The following is an 11789-nucleotide window of genomic DNA, read 5'->3' on the forward strand; positions in this document are numbered from 1 at the left end:
ATTTAAGAATTTCAATAAAGGGAATTCTAGGGGATCTCAATCCCCAAACGGACCCTTAAGAATAAGTTTACATAAAGTTTTAAGCCACTAGGTTAGGGAACTTCTTGCAAATCGTGTAATCACGTTGATTAAGCTTAGTCATGGGTGATCTTAAGGAATTGATATAAAAGAAGTTTTGGAAACAATGGTTTCAATCAAAGTGGATTATTGATTAACAATAAACTTGAAATATATATAATAATGAGAAGAAAAAAAAAAGAGCTGGCTTTACAGCAGTGCAGTTGATGCCAAGCAGAGAAACAAAATAAGGCGGAATCTTTTGATGGCAGATAAACTGGCAGATGCTTCATCAGTGGTGTTTAATTTATTAGTGGTGTCTCCGACGGAATATACCGGCGACGTGTCCGGCTTGAACAGTCCAAAGTTCCTCTCCGACGTTGGCCCGGGCTTCCTATTTTCGTTAAACAAGGCAAAAATATACACATCTACTTCAATATTCATCTTCATCAAATTGCCGTTGTACTTTGCAGCATTATCAATCGTAGCTCCAGCTTCATCGGCGTCTCCCTTTGACGGCCAACCAGTCTCAGCTACGCAAACAGAGACCTCCTCAAAACCCAACAAAGATAGTGCAGAGTAAACGGCATCGATCTGCCCAAAAAACATGCTGTCGTATTTGACACTGGTATTCGGATCCACGAACCCGGAATTTGGCTCAAAAACAACGTAGGCAAGAGGAATTTTCTCTGGATTTGCCTTGTATGCAAAATACGGGTAAATATTGACGCAGAAAGGTGAACCCGTTTGATTGTGGAACTCCAAGATTTCAGTTATATGTCCCGTTAGATCTTGCTTGAAGGCTCCGGCGGATGGAGGATAGGAGGTTTCCATGACGTTGAAGGAGTGTGAAGTAGTTACCTGTTAAATAACAGTTTATAGTTTAGTTTATATTCTAGTTAGCTGCTGGCAGGAGACAGGGTTTGAACCTAAAAACTCTTTTAAAAAGTAATTTTATATATCACTCTGTTATCCCATTCCCCAAAGCTTGTGTGGCATGTTCCTCATTACATTGAAGCATGATAATTAGTTTTTGTTTTTGTCTTGTGAATTAAAATGTTGATTAAATAATTAAAAACATGTTTTGGTGTATATTTGAAAGACTTAAAAGTGTGTTTAACATTCAAAAAGTCCGTTCAAAGAAAAAAAGTACATGTTTAGTAAAAAAAAAAAAATTTAAAGGGCTTTTAAATGTCCAAAAAATCAAAAAATGACAAAAATGCACTTTTGGCAAAAACTTCAAAAATCGTTTTTTAACTTAAAAGCTCTATTTATTAAACACAATTTCAAACATACTCTAAATTTGAAGATTAAGAGGACAAATCGTTATTTTATTTAGTATCAGAGTTCAAATAAATTTTTCACATGCCGCTGGGAGGGGATAAAAGGTGATGTATAATACTATTTAATGTTAAATTACTACTTACCCCATAAATTTAAATGAATAAGAAGCGATAAATTTAATAATATAATTTATATTTTAATATACCTTGATCTGCTTGTCTAACCCCAAAGTACGGAGTGCACCATGTATGGTTTGCATGGCGGCGGCGAGGTTGTTGCTCAAACCACTGTCGTAGAGAGTCAACACTTCGTTCCCAACCATGATGCCTGTAATATTCGTGGCCGGCAAGTATTCTTGGACGTTCGATCTCACCCAATCCAAGGCCTTTTGTGGATTATTGCTCATCTCCGACAAGTGTTCGTTGCCAACTTCGACCGTTAACTCAATGTCGGTGCCGGCGAATGCGCGAAGAACTAGCGGATTTGCGTCGTAAAGCCTCACCTTCGTGGCGCCGATGGACTGAATGAGAGGAACGGCTTTTTCGGGCGCCGGAAGATTGTCTCCGATCTGACCATAGTTGATTCCAAGAGAAGCAGAAACCATTGCCGGCAACATGGTAGTAGAAACAAGAAGAAAAAGAAGCAGACAGAAGTTGGATTTAGAGGAGGAGTCGGACTCCATGGATTGTTTGCAAGATAGACGAATCTATTGAAACTGTGTGTATGTGTACGGCAAGCAAATCCTCTTCAATTTGTTATTTATAGATGGGGTTTAAAGAAGTACCACAAAGAAGGCGCTTTGTACTACTATTTTCCTTTTCCTTTCTGGTTTTGGAAATCTTAAACCTTTTGGGTTGATATCCTGATATTGGAGCCTACGTGGAAATTGTAATAGGTTGTCCTTAAGGTGATGTTTGGTAAATGGGTTGGCTTAGACACTGTAGTTGATGTAGATTGATGCGAAAAAAAAAAGTAAGAATATTTTGTATAAAAAAGTGAAAAAGTAGTATGGAAAAGTGAAGAAGTTTTGTTTTGTAGTGCTTTTTTATTTGAATAATAATAAAAAGTGAATGATGTAATATAAAAAAAATGAAAAAGTTAAAATGTTTTCATGTTATTTTTTTTGGGAAATGGTGATCGATGAACAGTATCTAAACCAACTCCAACCCCTTTAGGTGGTGTTTGGTAAATGAGTTGGCCTAGACACTGTAATTGATGTATATTGATGTAAAAAAAAAAAAAAAAAGTAAGAATGTTTTATATAAAAAAGTGAAAAAGTGGTATAGAAAAGTGAAAAAGTTTTGTTTTGTAGTATTTTTTTTTATTTGAATAATAATAAAAAGTGAATGATGTGATATAAAAAGTGAAAAAAAGTTAAAACGTTTTGATGTTATTATTTTTGGGAAATGGTGATCGATGAACAGTGTCTAAACCAACTCCAACCCCTTTAGGTGGTGTTTGGTGAATGGGTTGGCCTAGACACTGTAGTTGATGTAGATTGATGTAAAAAAAAAAAAAAAAAAAAAAATGTTTTATATAAAAAAGTGAAAAATTTGTATAGAAAAGTGAAAAAATTTTGTTTTATAGTGATTTTTTTATTTGAATAATAATAAAAAGTGAATGATGTGATATAAAAGTGAAAATGTTTTTATGTTAATTTTTTTGGAAATGGTGATGAATAGTGTCTAGGCCAACTCCAACACTTTTACCAAACAAGGCCTAGTCACTAGGAAATTTTAAGGTTTCGATGCCTGGAGTCAAATTCTATACCTTTGATTTTACTTTAATACGACATGAAACAATTTGTAATTTAAGCTAACTATAGTGATTAATTATTTATTATTTGTTATAAAAAATAAAGGAAAAATTACAGTTTACCCCCCCAAAGTTGTCAGCGATTTGCAATTCCGCCTCCAAAGTTTTAATTTTTGCAATCCACCCCCCTAAAGTTTCAATTTTTTGCAATTCAGGCACTCCGTCAGTCAAACCCGCTTTGACTGACGGAACAGTGACCACGTGCGACGCACGTGGTCACTTTATGCGATTTAGTGCCCAAAATACCCCCATCAAGTGGTTACACCTTGACCCACGCCCAAACCCATCTGACCCACGCCCTGACCCTGCTGACCCAACCGGTCCTTGGAAGAAGTAATCACCGGTGGTGGTGGCCGGAGACACCTTTGCATTCGAGACCGACTTCAACTCGTCGATCTCCGCCAGAACAGCCGTGGCAGTCTTCCGAATTGAGTTGGACCGGTCAAGGCTCTTCCTCCGCCTCGACGATGAGTCTGAGTAATAGTCCCTCGTCTGCGCAGACCCACTCGGCACCGACGTCTCGTCCTCGTTAATCGCATTTTCTTCCATCGGAATCTGCGTATCGGACCTCAAAACGTGAACCGGAGCGTCCTCTACCACCGAGACCATTGTGGGCATTCTGGGGAAGGTTCTGCCCATCAAGTACCCATCCCAAGATGCCCGAGGCTCGTCGAAGGAGTAACGTGGATCGTCCAACGATATCCGACTTGCATCGAACGATATCCGACCCGCGTCAAGGGAGAACCTCGGATCGGTGTCGCAGGACCGGCGGCCGAAGCCGTAGTCGGCGATCTCGGACTGGGTTTCCCTCAACTGCCTGCCAATCGGCTTCTCCACCGGCAATGTGGCGGACCCACCGCCGTTCCTGCGCTTCTTGAGCTTCTGGGTTGGGGGTTGGGTCAGCAGAGTCGGGGCGTGGGTCAGATGGGTTTGGGCGTGGGTCAAGGTGTAACCACTTGATGGGGGTATTTTGGGCACTAAATCGCATAAAGTGACCACGTGCGTCGCACGTGGTCACTGTTCCGTCAGTCAAAGCGGGTTTGACTGACGGAGTGCCTGAATTGCAAAAAATTGAAACTTTAGGGGGTGGATTGCAAAAATTGAAACTTTGGAGGCGGAATTGCAAATCGCTGACAACTTTAGGGGGGTAAACTGTAATTTTCCCAAAAAAAAATAAAAAATAAAAAAATAAACCTCTTTTTTTTTTTATTTGCCCATTGGTTTTATAGAATTTTTAAAAAATTGTTTGGTTTTTTTTTTTTTTTACAATTATTTTATTTGTTAAAAGAATATGGGTATTATAGGAATAAAAAATAAAAAAAAGTGGCACTTTTTATACAATTTGATAATTTGGGGAGCTACTTTAGTACCTTTTGAACATTTGGGGGACTATATTGCAAACGGCTGATAGTTTGGGGGTTGTTTTATATTTTTCTCATATATATATATATTGAGAAGAATATATCGATATATTTATTGATATATATTTCATTGTTTGTTTATATTTTGAGAAAAAAGTTAGTATCATGCAACCAACATGAGAGTCTAGGATATCAATAGGGAAAATGTAGTAAATATGGGGGTTTCTCTCATCTCTACTAGACTATCTACAGCAGATTGTGGAACTTTGTTGGATAGAATTACAGGGCGCATTGACTCTTGGATGTCAAGGAATCTATCCTATGTAGGTAGACTCCAATTACTGTCAATCTATTCTTTACAGTTTGCAAGTGTACTGGACTGAAATTTTTATTCTCCCTAAGGCAATCATATTTAAGGCTATTGAGCAGAAAGTCAATAGGTTTCTTTGGAATGGGAAAGTTGAAGGGTCTGCTAAGGCAAAGGTTTCTTGGAAGGATTTGTGTTTTCCTAAAAGAGAAGGAGGTTTGGGGTTGAAAAGCTTGGAAGTTTGGAACCAGACTTCTATGTAGTTAGGGATCAGGAACTAGGGGAATAAAGCTCTTAAAGGTACCCTGTGCCGCTTGATGTTGGGTTCTATTATATATAATCTTTGGTGCACAAGGAATGAGATCAAGCACTATGGTCATCCTACTACTAAAGAGAAGCTTCTTAAAAAAAATTATGCGGGAAGTGAGGGCTAGAATAGGGGAGAAGGGAAAATTTCCTAAGATTCGTGATAATATTGTCTTAATGTCTTTGTGGAATATGCCTGAAGATTTGTTGATGTAAGGTTGGTTTAATGTAGTTTGATTTTTGTGGTCTGTTTGTTGTCTCTATGATGCTCTCTCTGAGAGTCGTCTCTGGTTTTGGGAGGTTTGTTTTTGTTGGTTTTAGTGGTTCACTTTTCTATAGTTGGTTGTTCTGCAGGCTGTGTTCTGGTTTTAGTCTGGTTAGTTAAGCCGTTGCAAGGCTGTGCTAGATGTTTGCTTGTAATTGGTGCTTTTGGTGTTTTTGGTTTTGAGCTTTTAATGAAGTTACTTATTCATTAAAAAAAAAAAAAAAAATGTAGTAAATAAATCTTGTATCAAGTTGATCCCTAGTCCCTACTCCCTAGGATACAAATATTATCTTAAAAGTTGCTTGTGCTACGTTTCATTTCTAAATCGAACAAATTTGTCCTTCTTTTCTAGGATTTCCTTACAAAATTACAGTTCTACCCTTAAATTAATAATAATAATTACAAAAAAAAAAAAAAAAAACACAAGACAACACAACACGTTACACAACACAAGACAACACACAAATGTGTCACATCATAGTTTTTATTTTTATTCAGGAGTGGAAGTATAATTTTGTAAGGACTTTGTTGAAAGAATAAACAGAAATCTTACAAATTTAACAGAAGAATTAATACACAGGAAGCTTTCAGATAATTCTTGTACTCAAAAGGATTGATTTGACAATTAAGGCTAAAGCTCTTAAACTAATTTAGTAATTTTTTGTTATGCGCGCACACACAGACATATATATATATATATATATATATATATCAAAACATATGTAAATTGTTTTGCTATCAATTATCATCATCGAGCTGCATTTCCCTGCATAAGAGGAAGAAGACAAAACATGAACATGTATAGAGGAAGCTGCTAGGAAATTGACATGAAAGTGGCCACCAATATTGCTTAGGCAATCAGAATCATTACAAAATCTAACTGGGACACCCAAATTTATTTTATGGGCCAATCAATTTTTCATTCGGAAGGTCTCAAATATAAATGAAGGTTCAAATTTAACTTTATTAATAGGGGTCAAGCTTGATTTTTAATCCTAAATCAACTTAATAAAAAAAAAAATTAAAAGAAAATTTGAAAACCGAAGCTTTCCTTCATCTATATGTAGTTCCATCAATATATATGTTGTGTGCATGTCGGGTTCGTTGACGCTGCGATGAACTTTTCAAAAGAACTAGACTGAAATAAGCTTCAAAAGCTGACGAACGAGCTCGGAAATGAACCATGTGTCATCTGTGATTTTGATCCTTACATTTCTTGTCACTTGTAATTTTCTGAGAAAACACTTCACCTTTTGTTTTTGGGTTCCTCGGGATTGCATGGAGGAACAACCCAAAAACATGTCAAACCAAGGTGTGTTAACATAGGAAGCTGCTAGGAAATTGTTATGCAGTAACCCTTGCCTATATAAGACCAAGAATTACTCTATCCCAGTTATCATATAGTCCCATATTGCTTAGATATTCCCATCTTAAGCCATCTTTTTAGGCTATAAACTTAAAGAGTTAAGTTGAACTCCATCTGATCGAGTTACTGCCAAAGCTCTGTTGTTTGCTTGCATGCCATGGCTGGTTTTTGTGACCATGCCATTGCTATGTCCATGAGCCTTCTCTGCATGGTTTTTTTCTGTGTTTGCTTTCTTTCTATATCAGCTGAGCTTCAGAGGTTTGAATACCCCATTAAACCCGATATGATGCAGAAATGCAAGGTCGTCTGCAAGCTCGACTGTAGCCCATTCAGACAGGTCTAAACACGAGAGCCTCGTCTAGAATCCTTGTCCAGGCCCATGTTATTTTCTTGTTTTTTATGTTTTATGTCGGTGGCCGTCCGGACGGCTCTAAGTCCCATCCGGACGAGCTCCGTAGAAGTTCAATTTTGTGTTATTTTATGTTTTATATTTGTGGCCATCCGGACGGCTCTAAGTTCCGTCCGGACGGGCGCCATAGAGTTTCAATTCCGATTTGATTTCGTATTATAATTAGCTTTAAGGCTTGGGGGCCTATATATACATGTTTTATAGCCATTAGAATTGTTGTTTATTATTTGGTTTTGTTCAATAAGATTACTCAGAGTTGAATTTCTTTATAGTTTTCCTTCAAACCTTAGAGAGTATCTAGCGTTTCGAGCATATTTTTTTAGATCTTTGATAGAATCAAGATCTAGAAATACATATCCGTTCTTTATTGATGTTCTTCGCTACAACCCACTAAATCATGCTGCATCACGATGGCTCCCTAAGCTTTCTAGTGGTTGGAGATTGGGGAAGAAGAGGATATTTCAATCAATCTAAAGTTGCTGATCAGGTTTCATTTTTCTTCCCTGAATTATAATTACAACTGCAATTAATGTTTCTTAATTAACTTTCAACGGTAACAATTCTACCACAGAGGCTATGGTTTCCATTTATATTGAATTCTCAATGCATATATATGTTGTAGATGGGGAGGATTGGGGAGAAGTTGGGCATTGATTTTGTGGTCTCTACTGGAGACAATTTTTATGAGGATGGACTCACCAGCATAAATGACCCTGTGTTTGAGAAGTCATTCACCAAAATCTACTCTGCTAAAAGCCTGCACAAGCAATGGTACAGCGGTAAATTCTCATGAACACATATACACATACAAATACTCATAGGGTTTGGCTTAGGTACAATTCAAGTTGAAACTATATCCGTCAGAATCGGATGTTCCATTCCCAATGAGTCCAGTTTCGAACTAGATCCATACAAATACTCATAGGGTTTGGCTTAGGTCTGGTTCAAGTTAGATCTATTGGAATCGGATGTTGCATTTCAATGAGTTCAGTTTCGAACTAGATCCATACAAATACTCATAGGGTTTGGCTTAGGTCCACTTCAAGTTGAAACTAGATCTGTTGGAATCGGATGTTCCATTCCCAATGAGTCCAGTTTTGAACTAGATCCATTGGGATTGCAATGTGCATGTCCCATAACAAGATACAAAGAATACATATCTCAATTCCAATGGGTCCAATTTCAATTAGAACTAGATCCGTTGAAATTAGAATATGTGTTCCATAACATGACACAGGGAATACATGTCTCAATTCTAACGAGTCTAATTTTAGTTGGAATTTGACCCGTTAGTATTTGAATATGTGTCCCATAACAGGACAAAATGAATACATGTTCAAATCTCAATGGGTCCAGTTTTAGTTGAAACTAGATCCATTGGGATTAGAATGTGTCTCGTAACAGGACACAAGGAATACATATTCTAATCTGTCAATGGTTCAATTTTAATTGGAACTAGATCTGTTAGAACTAAAATATGTGTTCCATAAAAGCACATAATGAATATATATCTCAATTTCAACGAGTCTCGTTTCGATTAGAATTGGACCCGTTAGAATTGGAATATGTGTTCTATAACATGACACAAGGAATACATATTCTAATTTCAATGGGTTAAGTTTTAATTGAAATTAGATCCGTTGGAATTAGAATATGTCTCATAACAGGACACAAAGAATACATATCTCAATCTCAACATGTTTAGTTTCAATTAGAAATAGATCTATTATAGTTGGAATATGGGTCTCATAACAAGACACAAGATTATTTCCCCACAAGGAATACATGTCTTCATCCCAACAGGTCTAGTTTCAATAAAAAGTGAACCTGTTAGGATTGGAATATGTGTCCCACAACATGACACAAGGAATACATGTCCTAATTTCAACAGGTCGACTTCTAGTCCTAAGTTGAATTCGCATCACGCATACATATGACCCTTTTGTCCCTTTCCCCATCTAACGTTCTAAGAAACAAAAACCATATTGTTCCAGTTTTGGGCAACCACGATTCTAGAGGAGATGTTGAGGGCACAAGTGAACCCAATTCTTGGGAAAGTTGATAGCCGATGGCTTTGTCAAAGGGAGAATGGATCCTCTCCATTTCAAATAAAATGGAGGAAATTCATTTAGTTGTTTTAAAATAGCATTTTTGTCCAAAATTTAAAAAAAAAAATGAAAAAAATTGCTCCACGTCAACTTAGGCAATGACGGAACTAGGGGGCCAGGGCCCTCTCAAAAATAAGGAAAAAAAATTCTAAGTTAAAAAAAAAAAAAAAAAAAAAAAGTAAAATAGGGCCAAAGAGGTTCCAAATTTGGCCCTATTTTAAAATTTGTTGGCCCTATCCAATAAAAAATCTTGGTCCTATTTTTAATTTTTTTGAGCCATACCAATTAAGTTTTTTTTATTGTTGGCCCTTACTTTCAAATGACCACTTTTTCCGCCCTTACGGTAGTCTTTAGTTCATAAAAAACAACCAATTTTTTTTTTTTTTTTAATAAATAAAAGAAAAAAAAAATTTGACTGGCCCCTTCTATAAAATTTCCTGGTTCCGTCCCCGATATTAAGGTAATTAAGAAAAATGCCATTTTCTAAGCTCCCTTTCTGATCTACCTTCAATTTACCATACTTATGATTGGAGGGGTGTACTTAATTCCCAGGAAAGAATACCTCACAAAGCTCTCAAAGGTAATTCAAATGATGATCTTATAAGATTATCAGAAGGAAACAAAATCATTTTCTTCTTTATATCAAAGATCTAACAGATTCATTCATTTGGCTTCAAAATCAGGATGCGAACTGGAAAATTGTCGTTGGACATCATACTGTCAGAAGCATAGGGCACTACAAAAAACCAATAATTTAGTAACCAACCATTAGTGACGTGTCGAGCTTGTTGACACGTCACTAAAGTTTAGTGACATGTGTGGCAGATTAACAAATTGGAAGTCATTAATGAAAATTTAGTAACGTATCAAGTTTGTAATGCAACTTCTACAAAGAAGGCACTTTGTACTACAATTTTCCTTTTCCTTTCTGGTTTTGGAAATCTTAAACCTTTTGGGTTGACATTGGAGCCTATGTGGAAATTGTAACAGGTTGTCCTTAAGTTACTAGGAAATTTTAAGGTTTCGATTCTTTTGAGAATGTGTTTTTTCAATTTTTTTTTATTTTTTGTAACGTCAAAGTAGTTTTTGAGTGTTTTATGTTTTGAATTTTATATATATATATATAGCTAAAAAACCAATCTTAATAAAAGTCGTTGCTAAAGGAGAGGCTTAATTTTTGTTTTTTGTTTTTTCCTTTGGCGAGAATGAGACGTGTTAATTTGATTTGGATCGGAATTTCGCTCTTATAATAATTGTCCAAATTATTTGTAGAGGTTACATGTTCGGCTCCCCCTAAACTCATCAAGACATATATGTCTTCCAGTCTCCTTAATGTGGGTTTGGCAGCGAATTGCCAAAAATTCTTATTGATTCGATCTTATACCTACTTCCATTAGGTTGTCACTAAGAATTTTTCTGGCGTATTCTCACATTCGTTACTAATTTCCCCTTCTTCTTTTTTTCAGGCGTTTATAACAAATGACAGCAAAATTAACGTCGGTTAATTTTTTTTGTAGGGGAAAATTGTAACAGGTTGTCCTTAATTAAGTCACTAGGAAATTTTAAGGTTTCCATGCTTTTGAGGATGTGTTTATTGTATTTTTAAGATAAAGTAGTTTTGAATTCTTTGTTAATATTTTTATTATTTTTACTAGTAAGCTAAAAAAGCAATCCTAATTAAAGTCGTTGCTAAAGGAGAGACTTAATTTTTTTTTTGGCCAGAATGAGATGTGTTAATTAACTTAATTTGATTTGGATCGGAATCTCCCACTTACAATAATTGTCCAAATTGTTTGTGGAGGTTATTTGTTCAGCCCCTAAACTCATCAAGACATATATGGGAAATGTTAGGTGTTCTTTTAGCATTCTCCTGGTGTCCTCTCAACTGTGATGTGTCTTTTAAAATTGAGGAATGATAGGGACCCAACTTTTTTGCCCAACAAAAGTCCAACTTTTACCTTATTTATTTTTAAAAAATAAAATAAAATAAAAAATGAAAAAAATGTTTAAAGCAACCCTATCTATTTTTTGTCTTTCTTTTATTTGGTATTTTTTTTAAAATGAAAAATGGTATTTTTTTCATAATAATGTCATTTTTTTTAAGAAAATGTCATTATTATGAAGAAAAATACTATTTTTCATTTTTAAAAAAATACTAAATAAAAGAAAGGCAAAAAATAGATAGGGTTGCTTCAGACATTTTTTCCATTTTTCATTTTGTTTTTTTTAGAAAAAAAATAAAAGGTAAAAGTTGGACTTTTGTTGGGCAAAAAAGTTGGGCCTTTAGCATTTCTCTTTAAAATTATCGTTAAATTTGAGATTATCAATATTGACTTTAAATTTATTGGTGATTTTAAAAGCCATATTACAGTTAGGAGGACACCAGAAGAACACTTAGCGTTTCCTGACATCTATGTCCTCCAATCTCTTTTATGTGGGACCCGCAGCGAATTGCAAGAAATTCTTACTAAGTCGATCACTTATACCTACTTCCATTAGGTTGTCACATAT

General features: G+C 35.7%; 1 protein-coding gene and 1 pseudogene across 2 annotated transcripts; one reads left to right on the plus strand and one right to left on the minus strand.

The window, feature by feature from the left end:
* Positions 1-267: 267 nt before the first annotated feature.
* Positions 268-2023, minus strand: LOC132185419 (glucan endo-1,3-beta-glucosidase 11-like). Its single transcript, XM_059599195.2, has 2 exons — positions 1547-2023; positions 268-918 (listed from the first exon to the last, which is right to left on the minus strand). Exons 1-2 carry the CDS (start codon positions 2021-2023, stop codon positions 268-270), a joined length of 1128 nt encoding a protein of 375 aa, XP_059455178.2.
* A 4787-nt stretch (positions 2024-6810) lies between these two features.
* Positions 6811-9302, plus strand: LOC132185418 (purple acid phosphatase 17-like; annotated as a pseudogene). Its single transcript, XR_015912893.1, has 4 exons — positions 6811-7040; positions 7579-7657; positions 7793-7949; positions 9165-9302. The product of XR_015912893.1 is annotated as a purple acid phosphatase 17-like (transcript).
* Positions 9303-11789: the final 2487 nt, after the last annotated feature.

The sequence above is a fragment of the Corylus avellana genome, chromosome 7 (assembly GCF_965113065.1).
Source record: "Corylus avellana chromosome 7, dhCorAvel1.hap1.2, whole genome shotgun sequence".
NCBI lineage: Eukaryota > Viridiplantae > Streptophyta > Magnoliopsida > Fagales > Betulaceae > Corylus > Corylus avellana.